At 52.5% G+C, this 19,013-nt stretch overlaps 1 protein-coding gene across 1 annotated transcript; it reads right to left on the bottom strand.

The window, feature by feature from the left end:
• Nucleotides 1-7,754: 7,754 nt before the first annotated feature.
• On the bottom strand, nucleotides 7,755-12,235 carry Dmrta2 (DMRT like family A2). The gene is made up of 3 exons (XM_005353581.3): nucleotides 12,227-12,235; nucleotides 10,108-10,671; nucleotides 7,755-8,887 (listed from the first exon to the last, which is right to left on the bottom strand). Exons 2-3 carry the CDS (start codon nucleotides 10,661-10,663, stop codon nucleotides 7,830-7,832), a joined length of 1,614 nt encoding a protein of 537 aa, XP_005353638.1. The 5' UTR covers nucleotides 10,664-10,671; nucleotides 12,227-12,235; the 3' UTR covers nucleotides 7,755-7,829.
• Between the last annotated feature and the right edge of the window lie 6,778 nt (nucleotides 12,236-19,013).

Raw genomic sequence — 19,013 nt, 5'->3', positions numbered from 1 at the left:
TGTGGTTGCTGGGAATTGAACTCAGGACCTTTGGAAGAGCAGGCAATGCTCTTAACCTCTGAGCCATCTCTCCAGCCCCAGTCACTTTCTTCTGTATCCTGAAGAATGTCTGGCAGACTCTTTCATGAAGCAGGAACCCTGAAGGACCATCTCATCTCTTTTGGCAAGTTCAGCAGTCTTTTTTTCTGTGGGTCATGCATGTCCAGTTCATACAGCATGCCATCAAGTAGTCCAGGCAAGAGCAATTTCTTGCCCAAATGGCTAGCAAACTCCTTAAGGAGCCTATTCGATGTCCATCATCCTCTTGAAGTAATTGGTGCTGCCAGAAGCAGACATGTCTCACTGTTGAGAAAAGTCTAAGTTCTTAAAACCTTTTAAGTAACATATTCTGTAGGTCTTCGAAGTGTTGAAGATTATCTATCTAACTGAAATACATCTCTATATCTAGAAAACCTAACTAATGTAATTAAAAGTTGATTATTACAGATGACTATTAATCTGTATTTCTTAACTAGACATTACATTTTAAATGAGCTGGACAGACACAATACCTTAAACAAGAGTAGAAATATACATTTAACAAAATTGACCTTAAATTTGTATCAATAAACCAAAGTCTATAGCAATGTCAAGTATTCATTTCTATATCAATCCCTCTCTAAATAAAAACAAATATTTATAAACAATCATTTTGGGAATTTGGACTTAGTTTTCTTCAAACTGCTTCCTGCTGTTTGTTGGGTGAAGTATTTTTAGGGTTCACAGATACCTTTCAGGGGCTCTTGTTCTACCAAACCACATTAGCCTAGACAGAAACCACAGGTTCTCATCTTCTGTGGAAACAAAAGCAGAACCTCTTTTCTAAAGTAATATCCTTAGACTCAAATTTTGAAGTCAAGATACTTTTAAAATATATATGCTGGCTTAGCAGCCCTCACAATCAAATGTCTCTCTGTAGTTAGCTCCTTAACAGTCAAAAAATTAAAGACAACACAATAATATGCATAATACAGACACTCTGTGAATTTTCCATCTTTATGTGACTTTTTATACTCTATTACTTTTTAATATTTACTTTATTATATATTCTCCTTTATTCTATGACTGTCTGTACTCTTTCTACTTTTTCTTCTTTCTCTCTCTGAAGCCCATGTACAACATTGTGACCCATCCAGCAGTCTTTTTTTTTTTTGTCTGAGTCTGTCTTTATTGTGTATCTGTAATCATTTTCTGACCAGGAGCATTTTTTTTAAAATGCTAAGCGGGTGTGGCTTGGACCAACTCCACAGCCCTGCCTGTTTGCTCCTCCCAGTCCAACACAGCAGAGGCATGTTCACCACCTTTGCAAGCCATGCTCACCACCCCAGTTCCAGGAATGCAATGGGTCTATATCACCATTAAAGAATTTGCAACATGCTGCTCACAGACCCCATTTATGTTCAGGACCTCCCAAAATAGCCAGAGTTCATGTTGGCAGCACGAAGCAGGAAGCCATCTTTTAAAGAAGCCTTGCAATTTTTATTGCTAATGCTGAGTCAGGAAGCCTTCTCTTAAAGGAGCCGTACCTCTGCTCACCAGCAGCAAACAGAGCCTATCTGGAAAGGCAAGTGACACATTTTTAAAATCTCACCCTGCAAGGCAGTGGTGGTGCACACCTTTAATCCCAGTACTCAGGAGGCAGAGAGGCAGGTGATCTCTGTGAGTCTGAGGCCAGCCTGGTCTTCAAAGCAAGTTCAAAGACAGCCAGGGCTTTTACACAGAGAAACACTGTCTCAAACAAACAAACAAACAAACACAAAACAAGCAACAAACAAACACCTTTCACCCTTTCACAGGGGTCACATGTCAGATATCCTGCATATCAGATATTGACATTACAAGTCATAACAGTAGCAAAGTAACAGTTATAAAATAGCAACGAAATAATTTTATAGTTGGGGGGGTCTCTGAAATACTTTTATGGTTGGAGGTCACCACAACATCAGGAACTGTATTAAAGGGTTGTGGCACTAGGAAGGTTGAGAATACTGTGCTTAAAAAAGGACAGTTTGGGCTGGCATGAGTAGATATTCACTTATCCTGAAGGTTTGTGTTACCAGCAGGTTCCCTCCCCGGCAGAAGCCTGGTTCCCCTACTTGAGCTCTGCTTGCACTGGCCTGTGTAAGATCTGTTGGCCTGTTCCTACAAAGGCCTTTTTTTCCCTGAAGAACCATTTATTCTATCTGTTGGCTTCTGTGGTTGAGTTAGGGCAAATTGGCACCCCGTCCCTCTTCAGAGATGAGACCGTGGATTAGCCCCAAACTTGCAGTCATGAGACCGGTTCTGGAGAAGACAGGGGACAAAGCATCCACGATGAATCAGCTCCAGGATGGTTTATTCAAATGTGTGAGAGTGAAATTGAACGTAAGCCTGAAGCCCCTGGCAGCCATGACAAGCCCTTCTCTCTTCATTTGGAGAAAGGCTGCCTGATACCCCGGAGTATAACTGCTCTGGGATGTGCAGGCAACGGCTCAACAGCCAGCGTGTGAACAGCTGGCTCGTGTCCCTACAATGCACTTGGGACATTTAGTTTTACAATTGCACAAAAAAAGAGGAAGAGAAAAAGGAAAAGAAAGAATACTTCGTTTCAACTCAGTGTGACCTTGGTGACATGCCACTCACAGATAACAATCTTGTTATATTTCTGACCTGTAAATGTTAGGTTATGAAAGGCCACACAGCCTTCCCTTTGCTGAGGAGCACCTACCTCAGAACCATGAGTCACCGTGTGACAGGTCTGATACCCTGAGGCCACCAAGAGCAAAGGACTACATACTACATTCAGTCTCAAGGCATCGGAATTGTGACTGTCACTGTCTCAGAGCCTGCAGGGCAACACACCAAGCAGCCTAGTGCCACCAGGATATATCAACCTACAATATATGGAGCAAAAAAAAATGGCCCGTCTGCCACCAGACTGAAATCCATACTCACAAAATCATAAGATGACAAGATTTTTTGTTTTAAGTTATTAAATTTGGGGACATTCATTATGCAACAAAGGGAAAGACAGAACAGATCTTCCCAACCGCACTAAATGGGCAGCGACTGAAATAGCTTAGTGGGACTTGAAGTCTAAAGAAAAAGAAGTCATTTGGCACGTGGACAGCTAAGACTTTGAGAGGGGCCTGCCTAGGTGAGGAGCCCTAAAGCTTAACCATCACTAGTTTCCCGGAGAATCCACCAGCAGGGAATTGAAGTTGGGGAAAGTCCTCAGAATAAAGGGGACTCGGAAGGACTTTCCAAGTGGAGGGGACAAACATGGGTAGCGGGGTCATGTGGGTAGCCCTGACATTGGAGCTTCATAGTAAGACCAGGGAGGGCAGCCCAGTGTCTTCACAGAATGGGTGGCCTCCATAGGGTGCAAAGCATTTGGAGAAGAAGCTGTTTCTCTCAGCATGAACAGAGATCCTGGGAGGTGGTACCCTGACCTCCACACCTATCCCAGGTCCGTAGACCCCAGAAAATATTTCTCTATGGAGTCTTGGGTCTCTTCATCCCGCCAGTCCCTGTTGACTTCTTCTACATCTCCATTCCCAGATGACCTGCAAGTCTTTCAAAGCCTGGGGGACTCATACCACTAACTGCCGTTCCCAGTCCACACACCTGGGAATCCTCCTGGAAGTCCCCCCCCCCCACCACACACACACACACAAGCTGGACCAGCAGCACGACAGCTGACTCTCGGCAGTCACCTTCTACCCCACTGAGCATTTTCCAGCACTGTCAGTTTTCATGTCTCCTCCTCAGAAAGGTTTGTCCATCCTCCAGACAAGCTACCAAAGGCACGTGTATCCCCCTCCCAGATGCTCTCAGCTTTCTGCACCTCACTCTAACCCCCGCATTCCTCAAGCAGGGACTCACTGCTTTTCTCAGATTTGACGATCTGATCTAATGTCTGACATTGGTTTAGTCGCTATAGCCCCTCGGCATAATCCTAAGTCCTTCACCAGGTTCCAACACTACCCCGCTACCCCGTGATGCGCTACCCAGGTGCCTCTCCCCTCAGAGTCGGGGAGCCCGTGGTCCCATGGATCTGGGCCAACTGTCTTCCATAATACAAGGCACTGAGGGTTTAGAAACACAACTTGCTCCTGCCATCTAGTCCTTCTGAGGAACTTGCTTTTCTTTTCAACGGGACAATGTCCACACCAAGGGATATGAGAGTCATAATAGTAAACACCCAGCGAGCAAGCACCAAGCTAAGAGCTTTTTACACATTATTTACTCCTCACGGTGCCCAGAGAAACAGCCTATACTATTCTCACCATTTAATAGAGGTGGCAGCCAGGTTAAGCACCTGGCCTCTCTTGCCTCCCTGGGGCAGCCTCTCCGAGGCCTTCTCAGCAGAGTGAAGTGTGCCTCTCCTCATGGCTTCAGTTACAACTGTAGCTTCATCGCCAACTGCGCACACACTTGCAAACTCGGTTCTGTTACTGGATCTAGCGGACAGCTATAGTGCATACTTTGTATGGGTGTTGAATAACCCCCGCCAGTGGTAGAACATGGATGCCAGCTCTTGACACCTTCTCAGTCAGTAGTGTGGGTCATGTTCAGGCACACCTTAGGCACCAAGTAGTGGTGGTGGAGGAGGAGGAAGAGGAGAATTGTAAAACCCCTATTTTCCCTGAAGCTGTGTCCTCACCAGCCTAAACTAGCCGCAGTGGCGGCGTCTGAGTCTTCCTGGAACCCAGACCAGGGCCGGTTCCAGCTGGCTTGCTGAGAATTTGAGAATAAACGTGGACAACAGAAATCAGGAAAGGGAGTCCAATGCCACATTCTCCTCTGTTAGGGAGGGCTCCGCTGCCATCTCAAACAGGAGAGGGTCTAGGGACCCGCGTCCTCCGCACGGTGCCGGTGCCGCTGCGGTGTGTACCAGCTGCAGACACTAGAAAGAGCAGAGAAGCCTAGTCGCTGGCTTGCCCTGCCACCCACTCCTCTGCCAGGGAGACACCCCAGTGGGAGTGACCTGGTCTCCGAACCGGGCTCCTCCAGGCCTTTCGACGCGGGTCTTGGTATTTCTCTTCCAATCTGCACAGTGGGAGGAGTTGTTGCTCAGCAGGCCTGGCCTGAGCCACCAAGATGAGCCACACCAGGGAGTCTTCAGTACCCACCGCTCCGATTTCCTCTGCCCAAGACCCAGGCCCGAGCTCTAACTGGGTGCTGGAGGCCCCAGCTGAGGGCACCGGACCCTGTGCTTCCCGACATGTCACGTAGGAGTGAACACAAGGAACTCAAGAGAGATGTTCCAACAATCTCCCCACCACACCGTATGCCAGCAAAGTCAGCTCTTTGCGAGGATCTAAGAGAAAAGCAGACCCATGGGGATCTCGTGTGTGTGTGTGTGTGTGTGTGTGTGTGTGTGTGTGTGTTCCTAACACTAGTCTTCAGGACATGTTTCTTCCTCCGTAAAATGGGGCAATAGGACAAACTTCACTGAGAGTGAGCTAAAAATAGCCCGGATATACTTGGGAACGAACGGGGTCCCTGCTTGAATTTGACCTGAGCACCGACAGCAATTCTGCGCTTCAGGGGACCCGGTATAGGTCACTCCTGAATCCAAGGGAGCCTGCAGATCTTAATTTCTCCTCCCGGCAGACACCTAGGGTGGCGGTGGGAGCTGCCGGGCTGACCTAGGCCTTGGGAAAGTAGGAGCGGGAGAGGACGCAGGGTTAGAGCGGCACCAGCGGCAGTTTGCTGGGGCCTCCTGCGCACTTTCTCCCTCGTTCCTCTGTGTTCCTAACTTCCCCTTTTCGTTTAACCCCTCCACCTTCGTTCTTTCTCTGGACTCATCTCTTTATTGCCCGCGTCTCTCTTCTCTCTCTCACTCCCCCTCCTTCCGTCTCATCGTCACCCTCACACTTTATAACCAAACAGCCAAACCCCCTTTCCAATTAAAGTGGAATTAGGCAACTCAATCAAATTAGTTCCCTATTAAAGCCCTTCTTTATTAAACCGTTTTCTTGTCCTGCTATTAAGTTTCACCGCCTGGCGGAACTCAAGCCGGTCCCAGAAGTTTACCTTGGGATGTCTCCGGGCCCAGTCTAGGGGAGGGGGCACCCTATTTCCTGGAGTAGAGGAGTGACCCTGCAGAGAGCAGGAGGGAGGGATGTGAGGTCAGACACGGGAGGTCGGCAGAGGGGCATCTAGTTCACGAAAGGAGTGCGCGGTAGCCTGGCCCAAAGAGTCGTCCTCGCTGCCACTTTCAGCACACTGCTTTGGAAGAAGGTGGTAGTAATTCACGCCACCCAATAACTCGCAGGCCCGCAGGTCCAGGCAAAAGAGTGTCGGAGGCTGCGTCCCCGCCGCCCGGTCCAGCGCTCTGGCCTCCAGAGCCAAGAGTGCACTTGTGACCCGGACTGCATCTAGGTCATCATGGGAGTGGGAGGTGGAGAGGGCAAAAGGCCCCGCCAGGAACCTGCGGGGGTTGGGAGGTGGGGGAGCCAGAGACCCTCCCTGCAGGGGAAGAGCCTGAGGCTACGCCTTCGGTGCAGACACCTGCCGGGGAAGAGCCCCAGGCGTAGCGGGAACCTGCGCCTGGCCAAGCGACCTACACAGGGCCTGGGCACAAGGTTATTAAGTTCCCCACGCCCTTGTGGAGCCTCTTCCGAAGTTCCCAGATGCGACCTCCCCACCCCTCGCGCGCTGACCAGGTGCCACCCGCAGTTTCCTGTCTCGGTTCCTCCGGGGTCGGGGCACAGCTCCAGGCACCTCAATCCCAGTGGGAAATCAAAAGCTTTTCTTCCCAGCCGCCTGTGGAGCGGAACGGGATTCCAGCGTTGCTTTATTTAGAAAATAACATTTATTTCTAGCTCATACCTATGCAAAGGAAAGCACAAAGTGAGCAGTTCTCCGCAGCGTCGCTCGCTGGCGAGTCCCGGAGCTTCTGGGTCTGTCACTCTATTCGTGCTCCAGCGCGGCCTGGACCGCTCCAGAGAACAAGCCGCAGGCCGGTGGGAGAGGGGTGGGCAGGGTTCCTCCCCAGCGTACAGTAGATCTCGTCTATAAAACCCGATACGTACAATGCGCGAATAGTCTAGTTTTCCCATTTTGTCCCTTTCTCTTTTTTTGCTTTGATTTTAAATGTTTTTCACGTTAATACCGAGGTCACCTACAGATTACAATTAATAACTTAGAATTCAATTTTATAACATTATACACTGGCTTGTATATATATATATGTATAGATTATATATAGATTTATACATATATAAAAACTCACACTGCACCAAGGAAACCCATGCTTATCGGCATAAGCAACAAAGAGAGCGACAAATACCGCAACGAGGAAAGTGCACCTTAGAATGTTTCCTTTTTTTTTTTTTTTTTACAATTGATATCGATATATATGCGTGTCCCAAAGACTCAATTCAGTGCCAAGAGATGTATACATCCTAAATTTATATTTGTTAGAGAGGATTCTTTTTTTTTTTTTTAAATGAAAGGGGAATAGGTTCTGGAGGACACACAAGAGGTTGATTTGTCCTGCCATCCACCTGAGCAAGGCTGGCAAGGCGAGCAAAGCAGAGGGAGCAGCAGGGGTAGGCGCGGCCACAGCCGCCCTCGAGATTCTTAGAGACCCCCGGCCTTTTGACAACAGGGCGAGCAGGCCTGGGGAAAGGTGGCCGAGGCTGGACCAGCACACAGACCACAAGGCCCCTCTGAGGACATCTGCGCGGTTAACCGAACCATTCCCCCCAGTCAACTCTGAGCGGAGGGCGGGGGCAGGGCGAGGAGGGGCGGCTGGGGAGCTGGCTGGGTCAGTGTCTGGGGCCGCGGGGCCCCGTGTCCTACTGCTTCTCGGGGGTGCCGTTGACCATGGGCCCGTACAGCCCGCTCCCGTAGCCCGGCTCCTTGTGCACCGCGGCGGCGGCGGCGGCGGCCGAGCGGTCGCGCATGAGGTCGCTGAAGGCGTAGTCCATGGGCGGCCGGAAGCCGAGCGTGGGCACCAGGCCGGCGGTGGAATAGGGCGCCATGAAGGCCAGGCCACGGCTGTGGGCCGCCGCCGCCGAGTAGGCCAGGCGCAGCGGGCTCAGGCCGAGCGGCGCGCCCAGAGGATAGGCGCCCGCGTCGGCACCGAAGTGGCTGGCGTTGGGCTGCAGCGGCGAGAAGGCCGAGCGGCTGCTGAGCGAACCCAGTGCGCCCGGCGTCATGGCCCCGGCCAGCAAGGGTCTGTGGTGCGGGGGCGCGGCGGGCCCGGTCTGCAGTGGAGCGGGCAGCCCGGGACCCCCGGTGGCTGCGGCGTCCACGCGCCCGGGCCACGCATCCTCCACCGCGACGGCCGCGCTCACCGTGGCCTTATCCAGCGGCGCGCCGGGGCCCAGGCCGGCCGCCAAGCCTCCGCGGTGGTGGTTCAGCACCTGCTCGATGGCCTGCACCACGTCGCCGCCACAGCCCTGCAGCACCAGCTCCAGGACGCCTCTCCGGTGGCCCGGGAAGACGCGCGTCAAGATGTCCAGCGGCGTCCGCTGCCGCGGACCGGGGCCGCCACCCAGCCCCGGAGTCGGTGCAGCCTCTCCCTCTTCTTTGTCAGCCTCCGACCCCGATTCGGAACCCAGGGGGCTGGAGGAGCCGGGGCTGTCCTCCTCGCCGCCACCGCCAGGGCCCGCGCTACCAGGACAGCTGCCTCCTGCCTCCTTGGAGGCCCGGGCCAGAGGCGACCCCGAAAAGGACTCGCCGTCGCCGTTCTCCGAGCCTGAGCCGGGCCGCACCTCTGGGGACGAGGTCCCGGGACCCGAGTCCGCGCCGTCGGGCGACAAGGGCTTCACTGGCTGCGGCTGCGGACTGTCGGGGCGGCCCGCCTGAAGCAGCGTCTTGGGAAACAGATCAAACTTCTGCAGCTTGGCTTCTGAGGGGAAACGGAGATGTGGGGAGAGGTTAAGAACACTGGACCCATCCCGCTCAGGCCCGTTGAATGCAAGTTTCCTCTCATTCCCAGCTTCCAAATTGTCCTCGACTGGGCTCCAGCGCCGCGGTTTTACTTTTATAAAACCCCACAGCGCTTGCTCACTCTCTCCTCCTAAGCTCACTTTTTTTTCTGTACCCAGAACCCCAACCACCTGGCACCCTGAAAACCTAATGTTCAGTGCACTCTGCCCACACGTGTGCCCAACACCTCTACGCCCTTCCCATTTCCACCCCGCCCTAAAGACGAGGCCTGGCCAAGGTTCAAACCAGAGCAAAGAGAACCTCTGGCTATGCCTCACCGTGTGTGGACGCCACTATTCCACTCAGGTTGCCAAAGCCAACCCTACCTTAGCTACCGCAGCCTCGAAGAGAGGGTGCCTTGGGGAACTAGAGGTCTCTAGTCTGTCTCTCTACAGACAAGATAAGTTACATCCTGTTTCTAGTCCACACTTTTCAAAATTAAGTCCTAAGAAATTCCCTTCTTCCGATCTGAGAGCCGAGCCCATTCCATGGTCTGAGCCTAACTGCCTCCCTCACGGGAAAACCCTCTAGAGTCCAGAAAGCGGTGGGTTTATGCTGGCAGAAGACAGAAGCAAGGGAAAGGGGTCCAGGGAAAAGTGCCAACTACGAGAGAACCGGCGTGCGCTGGGGGGAAAGAAGACAGAATCTAGGGAACGCGGCGAATGTTTCTCCAGAACGCTTTAGGAACGGGAGGAAAGGAGTCTCGCTGAGAGGTGAAAGAGGGCGTCTCCAGTGCTTAAGGAAGCCTGCGGGTTAGACGGTCGCAGAGGGTCCTTTCAGAAGCCTTGGGAAGGAAGCAAGAGGGGCTCTGCGGCTTCCGGCTGCCTGCCGGGGGAGGAGACCCAGCAAAATGAGTTGGGCAGTAACTAAGGACCTGCCTCCTTAGCAAGACCAAGGCTAAAGCGTTGCCTGGGGGCTGGAGGTGAGGGTAAGGAATAACGTGTAAAAACTGCAGACAGGGTTTATGGACGGGCAGAAGCTGGGTGGGTGATGAGCCACACCTTCTGTGGAAGGGAGTTGTGTACTCTGTCACTAAGGAAACAGGCCACTAGGTCGTGCACAGCAGCCCTGGGTCCCGGGCTCCTCCTTCCAGACCCCATCCCTCTCCTCCCCCCACCCGCGGCACGACCGCGCTCTCACCTGCGCCCCCTGTGCCCCCTGCGCCCCCAGCACTCCCCGCGGGTGCTCCAGCTCCGGGCCCCCCGCCGTCGGTGGCGCACACTGAACCAAAGACTTCATAAGCGGGTCGCGGTGGGATGATGCCGTTGGCGGCGGCCAGCGCCAGGCCCTCGGCAGTGCCATACAGCAGTTGCAACTCGCGTGCCTCATTCTCCTCCTGCGCCTGCTGCCTGCGCAGCGCCACCTGTGCCGCCATGACGCGCTGGCGCTCGGCGATGAGCGTGCACTTGGCACACAGGCAGTCCTTCCAGCGGCAGTAGCGCTTGTGGCCCTTGAGCGCGGACACCACTCCGTGGTTGCGGCAGCGCGCGCATTTGGGGGTCCGCGGGTACTTCTCCGCTGCCCTCAGCAGCAGGGGCGGCGCCCGCAGCAAGCCCCCGGCCACGCTCACTGGTAGCGATGCTGCGGCGGCTGCTGCCGCGGCCACAGACGCCACTGATGCCACGGGAGGTCCCGTCGCTGTCGCTGCTGCTGTCGCCGCACTGGGCACGCTGGGCAGCTCCGAGCGCAGCTCCATGGCTGAACCTGGCGTGGGAAAAGTGGGGACACCTTAGTGAGAACAGTACAACACGTCAGACTTAAGCGCGGCCTGCGGAAACCCAAATTTAGGAAAACTTTGGTTGTACAAGTTTGGTTAGAAGCTGGCAAGTTGCTGGGAAGGTCGTTTGGTACCTCCTTGTAAATACGACGACCCCCCCCCAAAACAGTACATCCCCCCCAGCTCCTCTCATCAATGCTCTTACATCCAATTTACATGCCAGGTGTAAGATTTCCTTTGAATCAGGATTCCCTTGAATCCTCAAAAAAAAAAAAAAAAAAGACAAAGTTTGGATTGGTTCAGTTGAATGTAAGGAGGATTTGAAAAGAAAATATTATGCCCAACGCTTAGGTTGATTGGGGTGAGGCGAGAAAGAAGAAATGTGTACCTGAAATGGACTCAGATTACAGAGAAAACTTGGCACCAACAGGCTGGTGTCAAAAGCAAAGTAAAAAGCAAAAACCGTCCGTCTTGGCGGAAGGGTAAAGGGGAGAGAGATGTGGAGGTGAAGAGCGGGGTTGTGCAGGCTGGGTTGGGTTCTTGTTTCTTGCTTTCAATGTGGGGCAGAGGAATTGGAGCGAAGACCTGAAGAACTTCTTCCTATTAAGAGTAGAGCGAAAACTAGAAGACAAACTTGGAGGCAAAGTTCGGCTTATGGCCTTTTATGGCCTTGGGACCCATTTAAAAAAAAGAGTTCGGGGCATGCCGTAGTCTGAGTCTCTAAAGGATAGAGGGAAAACAGACGTGGAACCGAAGTTTAGGAGAGCGGAGGGGGATTAAAGAGAAAACCCATTTTTAAATAAAGCTATCTTTGGACAGGCCATCTAGCTCCAAGATTAGTTGAAATAGCGAGGAAAACATCCCCAAAGAGCTGACACGGGTGATCTGTGAACAGTCCACGGGGAGCGACAGTGATAAACAGAAAAAACTCTATTGAAACAGGTGGATTGGGGACAGGGCGAGACCTGTGGCGTGGGGTTTAGCCCTTTAGTCTGGAGTAGTGGAGGAAGAAGGCATGTCTTCGAAAAGTTAGGTTTTGCAAAACCTCCTTTTTCCTCAACTCCTCCTACCCAACCCCCACCCCTCCCAGTTTGGGGACCAAGTCCTCAGACACGCCCTCCTCATCCTGGGACCCCTTGGGACCCCTCTCCTGAGCAGGTTCCAGAGTTTTGGTTTTCAGACTAGGGTTTGGGGACCTGTACTCCCCAGCAGGCCTCAGCGAGGCCAGGGAGTCGCCTCGGAAACTGACCCCGAAGGGACAGGAGAGTCCCACCTGCACCGCAGCTGCAGAAGGCCCAGCAGGCCCAGCTCCTGGCTTCCGCTGCGGCCTTCACTACCCGCCACCCCGCCCGGGGCCCCGCCAGAGCCAGGGCTCCGCTACTGGGGTCTCCGTCTGGGAAGCCCAGACCTCAGCGAGCGCAGGGGTCCTGTCCGCCCAGACCCTCAGGCGTGTAGTCCCTAAGGCCCTGGGGGCCTAGGCCTCGCCCTCGGGGGGCCGCCAGCCGGGTCGCCTCCCCCGCTCTGCTGCCAGCCCTCTGCTACCTGCCTCGGCCTCCGGGCTCCTCCTCCGCTGGCGCCGCACGCACCGCCCAGCTCCGCTCGCGCCGCCGCTCTCTCGGCCTCTTCCCCTCGCCCCCGGCCCCTTCTCTGACCACGTCACCCTCCTCCTGCCACCATGTCCGAACTTCCGGACCACTCCCCCCCACCACCACTCGGAACACGCAGTCCAACACTCCGGAGGGGACTCGGGGCCGGGGACCCGTCCGGGGGCCGACTGGTTGGAACCCGCGTCCCCTCGGTGCGCTCCGGACGCAGCGCTCAATCCGGGCCTGGGTAGCCCGGCGCTGCCAGCTCTCAATGAGCCGCTCGCCCGCTCTATTGTTGCTCCTCAGGGCTCCATTAGACAGAATTGGACAACAATGTGGCGCCTGCCATTGGCCAGGGGAGGCAGCCGGCGCTCTGATTGGCCGGGCCCGCGCCCGGGGAGCCCCTCATTCTACAGTGTCCGAAAGATTCGAAACTCGGAACGCTCGGCTGAGCGCCTGCGGGAGGGGAGGGGGCGCCAAGGAAGGAGCGCGCGAGGAGGAGCGTTGCGAATGTCGTGACAAGAAGTTTCCGTGCGCCCGGGAGCGTGTGAATTGCTCCTAATTACCGTGTCCGGTGCGACTCTCCGCCTAGACGTGTGTAACCCCTTTACTTCTGGGGGCGCCGGCTCCGCAGCGCCACTCCGCCTTGGCCGGGGGCACTTGGCAAGGCAGAGCTTCCCAAGTGGCCCTGGAGGCCTGGGGCGGGACGGGGGCAGGTGACAATTCAATTACCGCTGTCGGGATGGGAGTGGAACCCGGGGGCCGGGGTGGGGGAGGGAGGGCGTCCACCGCAGACCTGCCAGGACGGTTCTGCCGGCTTCCTTCTGACGGGGTCGGGGTGCTCCCAAGTCCGACGGGCTCCGAGGTAGTAGAAAGCTCGTTTGCTCCTCCCCCTCCCTCCCCCTGCCACCTTTAACGCTTAGTTCCTTCATTCTCAAAGTCCTGACACCAGCAGCACGGAGGGTAAGTGTGATTGGTAAGGATTTGCGTTTTTCAGCGAGGAACCCAGAGAAACGAGGGTCCCCGCGCCCAGCCTCTCCTCTCCCCGCGCCCCAGCCCTGTCCTTCGGCCCCCTGTGCCCTTGCCTTTTTTCATTTCTCCGCATCTCGCTCCCGTTTGTGGGGGTGGTGGTGGAATTCTTTTTGTCGTTGTTTGAAATTAACGAAGTTTACTTGTAAGTTTTTTTAAACGAAAGTAAAAAGCAACCTTTGCGCCTCCCCAGATCCTCTCGGACGCTGGAAGCACTGGCCAGTCGGTCACCAGGCCACAAGGCTGCCGCAGAGGGCGGGGGCCCTGGACCAACGGTGACTTGGCCTTCAGCGCCCTGTGCTGACGTCACGGCCCCAGGACCCCTTTGGTCAGCAGAGAAGGTAGCAGGTTCGAATTTTGTATCTTTCCGTAGTTATTCCCATTCAGGAACAGATGTTGAAGACCTTTGCCCTAGGATTCTCTAGCTCGGACTCTCCGCTCTACCTTTGCGGCTAACATTCTGTTACTCTCAATTTTAGTTTTGTTTTCTACTTTTCTCTCTTCTTCAGAGTAAAGAAAATTCGTTTAAATGAAAAGTGAAGCCATCTCCTCATTTCCTCTCCGCTCTCTACCCTGCGATTTTGCATTGCTTTTTAGAAGGCCCTGAGCCTGGGGAGTCGGGGCTATGCCAACGCAGACGCACACCTGTTAGGCGTACGGAGCCGGTCCGCAGCCCCTCCTGCTAGATGGACCCGCAGCTGGGGCGGGAGGAAGGCTAGGTGAGCAGGATCCCATAGCAGGACCACCCGCCTGCGAGGGTCCAGGATGCGCCCTGTTCAAGAAGTCAACTGAGGATCCAAGATCTGAGGGAGTGATGAGTCCCAGAATCTGGCGGGCAACTTCCAGAAAGTTCGCCAGGCCCATCTCAAGGGATCTTGAACCCGAATAGTACAGAGTAGCAACCTGGTTGCAAACTACCAAGAAAGTTCTTTCTCCGGAACCGGAGAAAAGATTTGGTAGGGAGCTAAGAGTCTCCAGAGGCAGAGTGAGGGTGCCCTCAGGACCCCCTCCCCCATCTCTCTTAAATTCCCAGGGGTCAGACGGTAGAGTAACTCTAGCTATGCCTGAGCGCTGGCCTGTCGGAGGGAGGGGCGGGAAGGCTCCCTGCGCTGCGGGATTCCACGCGCCCGCCTGCTTCTAGAACTTTTTTTTTGTTGAAGGTTTTGCAGAAATTTTTTTAAACCCCGAAACGAAATAATCTATCCAGATCTACATAGTTTTCTGGGAAGCCGTGGCCTAAACACCCTTTCTCGCGCTTGGGGCCGGATCACCGAGTCCTGTCACTTGACGAACTCACGAGAACCAACGGTTTCGGGGACCCGAGCTCTTGCCTGGACCTGGATCGAACCTTCTTTTCTTAAGAATAGGAGGTATGGCATCCTGGAACCCAGCCCAGGCCAAACCACAGGATGTCTCCCCTCTTCTGGTGCTCTTTCTAAGTTGGTATCTCCACAGGTCTGAGACGCCAAGCTCTCTTTCCACACGCCTGGGCTGGTGTTGTTCATGTAAAGAATGTTACAGAGGGAAGAAGAACAAAACAAAAAACGTTCTGGGCTGAGAAAACCATGCTCACACCGGTAGGATGCCTCTGCGCAGCTTCCCAGGCCACTCTTGCGGCTAGCCTCTGCTGATGTGAGCAGCTGCCCGGAAGAGAGAGAACTGGAAGGATGGACGGCCCAACTGAGCCGCTAGCCTTAGGAAGAGTATGCCCAGGTTGAGGCAACTAGATGAGCCCCCCAACACACACACACACGCACGCGCACACACACACACACACACACACACACACACCTCCACCCTCGTGGACACACGGGCAGCGCGCTCCCTCTGATGTTGCCCCCCACCCAAAGGACCCTTTCAAAAAGTTTGGCCCCACAGTGTGCCCTCATAAGCATGTTCGCCTGCAGACACCATTTAGTGAATGACCTCAAACCCAGACACCTGCAGAGTCCCACGTCGTCGTGAGTGTGCACCCTCAACGTTGAGCACATCTGTCTCAGGCACAGAACGCTAGTCCGTCTCCAGGGACCTTGGCAGAGGAAACCCAAGACCTCCACTCCAGATGAAGTGGTTGACAGCGAGGGCCCAACTCACACTTTCAGTCTGTCCTCAGCTCAGAATCATTGGCTGCCGGGTCTGCCCCGCCGGTGGGGAGGGGGCGTGTGCACCCAGCCCAGAAATCCTCCACACCCTCATTTCAACCCCATCCATCTCTCTGAGCCACTCCACAGCAGAGGCCCAGACGGAAGGCCCGGGTGGGGACCTGGGGTGATGTGGGGTTGGGTGCCGAGAATGAGGATTCTGTACCACTGACTAGGAGAAGGGCTGGGGGCATCAATGGGGGGCCTGGGAAGCGTTGACTTTTGCGCTGTTTGCCTGCGGCCTCGGAGCAAGCAGACGCCATCTGTTTGCCGGCTGCGACGCGTCCCGTTTAATTACCCTCCCGGCAGCCTAATAGAGATGATATTAAACTAAATCTTTCTGACATTAAAAGTAATTATCCCCAAACCGGTGGCTCTGGGACGGATTCGCCCCTCCCGCACAGACCCCTTTCCCACCGCTCTGGATTCCGTTAGTTTGGCTGAAACTCTTCACCTGGGAAGGGGCTGGAGGAAGAAGGCGCGGTGGGAGACGGCGTCCCGAAGGCCTGACACGCATTTTGCGCTCCAGTGTGGCTCCTGTTCCTGAGTGGACGCAGGCGTGGACGCCAGCACATAAGACATTTTCCTCCAGTCTTGCTATTTAGGACCCTCAGTCACGCGTGCCGGAGCAAACGGGGAGAAAGGCAGCCTTGCTTGCAGTCTCTGTTTCTTTTGAAATGGCCCTTGATCTGGTCTAAGCTAGGACCAAGGGAAACACACGACCTTGGAACTAGGAAACAAAACAAAACGAAACAACAAACCACACTGCCCACGGTGGCTCTGGGCTTTTGCATGTTCTTCCTGTGAGGGGTCCAGTGCCTTCACTTGCCCTGTCCCAGCTTCCTCTATTGGGCCCTATTATCTCACTTGTCAGGTGAGAAACCCATTCCAAGCAGGAAGGCAAAACCGAGGAGCACAAATTTCATCCCTAGCCGGTGGTCTGCAAAGTTCTGGGTTCCACCCGAGGCTCTCCTCTGCACCTGCGGTCCAATCGCTGGGACTTAGCTTCTTTGGGGAAAGAACACTGGGCATCTTATTCAAAGAGCAAGTGAAGGGCCAACTGAGGCAGGACATGCAGGAGGCACCAACACCAACCGCCAGCCATAGCCACAGCCACAGTCACTGGACAAGTAGGGGTTGCACAGGTTTCAAGGCTTTCTGTTTTGAAGTGTCTCCTGCGTTCAACGCTCCACTAAACTGTAGGTGTGGCATGCTTGCTTAGCACAGAGTGCTAATGGGAATTTCAACAGCCCACTTCAGACCCGAGTGGCTCAGGCAGTGAGGTGACTTGCCTGGGGCCACCATGCTGCATAACCTTAAAAAAGAAACCCAGATCCAATGCTCAGTCTTAGGCCTTTGTCTCCTCACCTCAATTCTGAGCATAATGTGGGGCTTAGGGGTTTCTTTTCCGTTTGATTTCACTAAATTTGCCAGTTATTCACAGAAAAACCGAAAATCTGGCCACGCATGTTGAGTCCCTAGGATGTGCCAGGCTCTGAGGACCAGAGAACAATTACTTGTAATGTATTCTTACAGAAGTCACTGGTCAACTAGACACAAGGTCAGCCAGGCAGACCTCACGGTGAGAACAGTGGGCATGGAAGGGGCTTCCTGAGGGAACCCTTGATGCGAGCTTCATGTTTCCCAAATGGAAGCTGCCAATGCTTGCTCTCATAAAGTAAACATAAACGTTTTGGAAAATTTAGTAGAGTATATTTGATATGTATTTTTGTAGACTGTTTCTATGTGTTCATTTACAAAAATATGCATTTTGTTTATAAGTATAAGCATTTTTCATATTAATCAACACACATAATCTTCAAAAAAGGGTTTTAAAATATTCAGTTATATAGATGTATTTTATTTAGCCAATTATTAGTCTCCAATTTTTGCTCTGATAGCATTGGTACCACGAACATCCTGTGTGAATGTGACCAATTATTTCCTTAGGATAAATGACTAGACATGTGGTCCAGCCATCAGAAGCCTTCCCCTTTAAAGGCATTTGATAGCTACCTGTCAAACAGCCCTCAGAAAAAGGCTAGGACAGGCAAAGTGCTCAACAGATGCATCTTGGGATCTTTTTAATCTTTGCTAATTCAAGCAAGAAAAGCAGTATCTCTCAGGCACTGCAATTTACATTTTCTTAGTTTTTTTTTTATGTCTTAGTCGCTGCTGTCTTTTTAAAATAACCTGCATGCATCCTTTAAAACATTAGAACCTGCTCTGCTCTCACTTAGGTGGCTACACACTCAGGCAGCAGCGCCCTCCTTCCTGCCCCCTCCTTCCTGCCCAATGGGCTACATTTCTCCATTCTTTGGGTTACTGGTCTTGCTAGTACCACCCTGGGGTTTTAAACTTTCCTTTTAAAGGTAATCATACTTGCCTCTATAAATAGTGAATATTTACAGTGTCTTGCTTAAAGATTTTTCAGTTTTAAACTTCTAAAATCATTTACCTATATTTTTACATTTATTTAGCTGACAAATACATTAATTAGCTGTTTTCATTGTCTACCTTTATACATTTAGTTCGGTTGAAATTAATTTCTATGAAAGGTGTGAAGTTTGTAACTTTCCCCCAAATGATTAGTAGGTTATCTATCACAGGACTATGCTGCATGCCCTGTCCGTTTCTCCACTGCCCACACACCAGATCTCAGTGCCCTTTATTGGCCTCAGCAGTGTTTTTCCAACCTCAGTGCTCTAACTGTACCTGTGTGACATTCAGGAGGGTGGGTCATTCAGCTGATTCCCAATTCTTTTTCAAACTTCTCATGCTCTTTTCAAAATACACTAATCTGAATTAACATTTTTTATAATACAAAGAAAATACTTTTATTTCTGTATCAAAGACTCTAAGGCTAAGAGTTGTTGACAAGACACAAAAAGGGTTTGAGAAGCTACAGATAATCATTATTGGATTCAATCTCCCTTCATTTTTTTACAGAGCATCTGACAAGCTCCCAACCCAACCTTAAGCATGATTTGTTCAGGTGACAAAATTATGGTTTCTTTCCATTAGTCCTCAGCTTCTTTTTTTTTTTTTTTCTTTTTCTTCTTTTTCTCTGGACTAGGAACTGCTGTGCTGGTGCATGGCTCTTCCTCAGAAAGCCGAATTAACATTTTATGAATTTCAAATCTTGTTAAAAATAAAATAATATTTGCCCCTCCCCTTTCTTCCAAGACAGGGTTTTCTGTATATTCCTGTCTCCTGGAACTCACTCTGTAGACTCAAAGATCTGCCTATCTCTGCCTCCCAAATGCTGGGATTAAAGGTGTGTGCCACAAGGCCAGGCAGAGGCCATCTTTATAAATTAAAGAGAGAGACAGTGCATCTTTACAAGGCGGGGTGTTTTCATCCAAAACATCGACCTTATTCCTAGGGGGACACTTTTGTAAACACCATCCTCCCCCTCCATACTGTTTAACAGATATCCTTGGTATAAGTGTGTAGCTATTTAGAACAGAATCTTTTCTCCTGTTACCCCTGACTGCTAATGACATGGAGCTTAAGACAATTATTTAGATTGTCTTAACCTTGGGACTAGCCTCACTCCTCAAATTCTCTCTT

The sequence above is a fragment of the Microtus ochrogaster genome, chromosome 10 (genome assembly GCF_000317375.1).
Source record: "Microtus ochrogaster isolate Prairie Vole_2 chromosome 10, MicOch1.0, whole genome shotgun sequence".
NCBI lineage: Eukaryota > Metazoa > Chordata > Mammalia > Rodentia > Cricetidae > Microtus > Microtus ochrogaster.
This window is presented reverse-complemented; position numbering and strand designations above follow the sequence as displayed.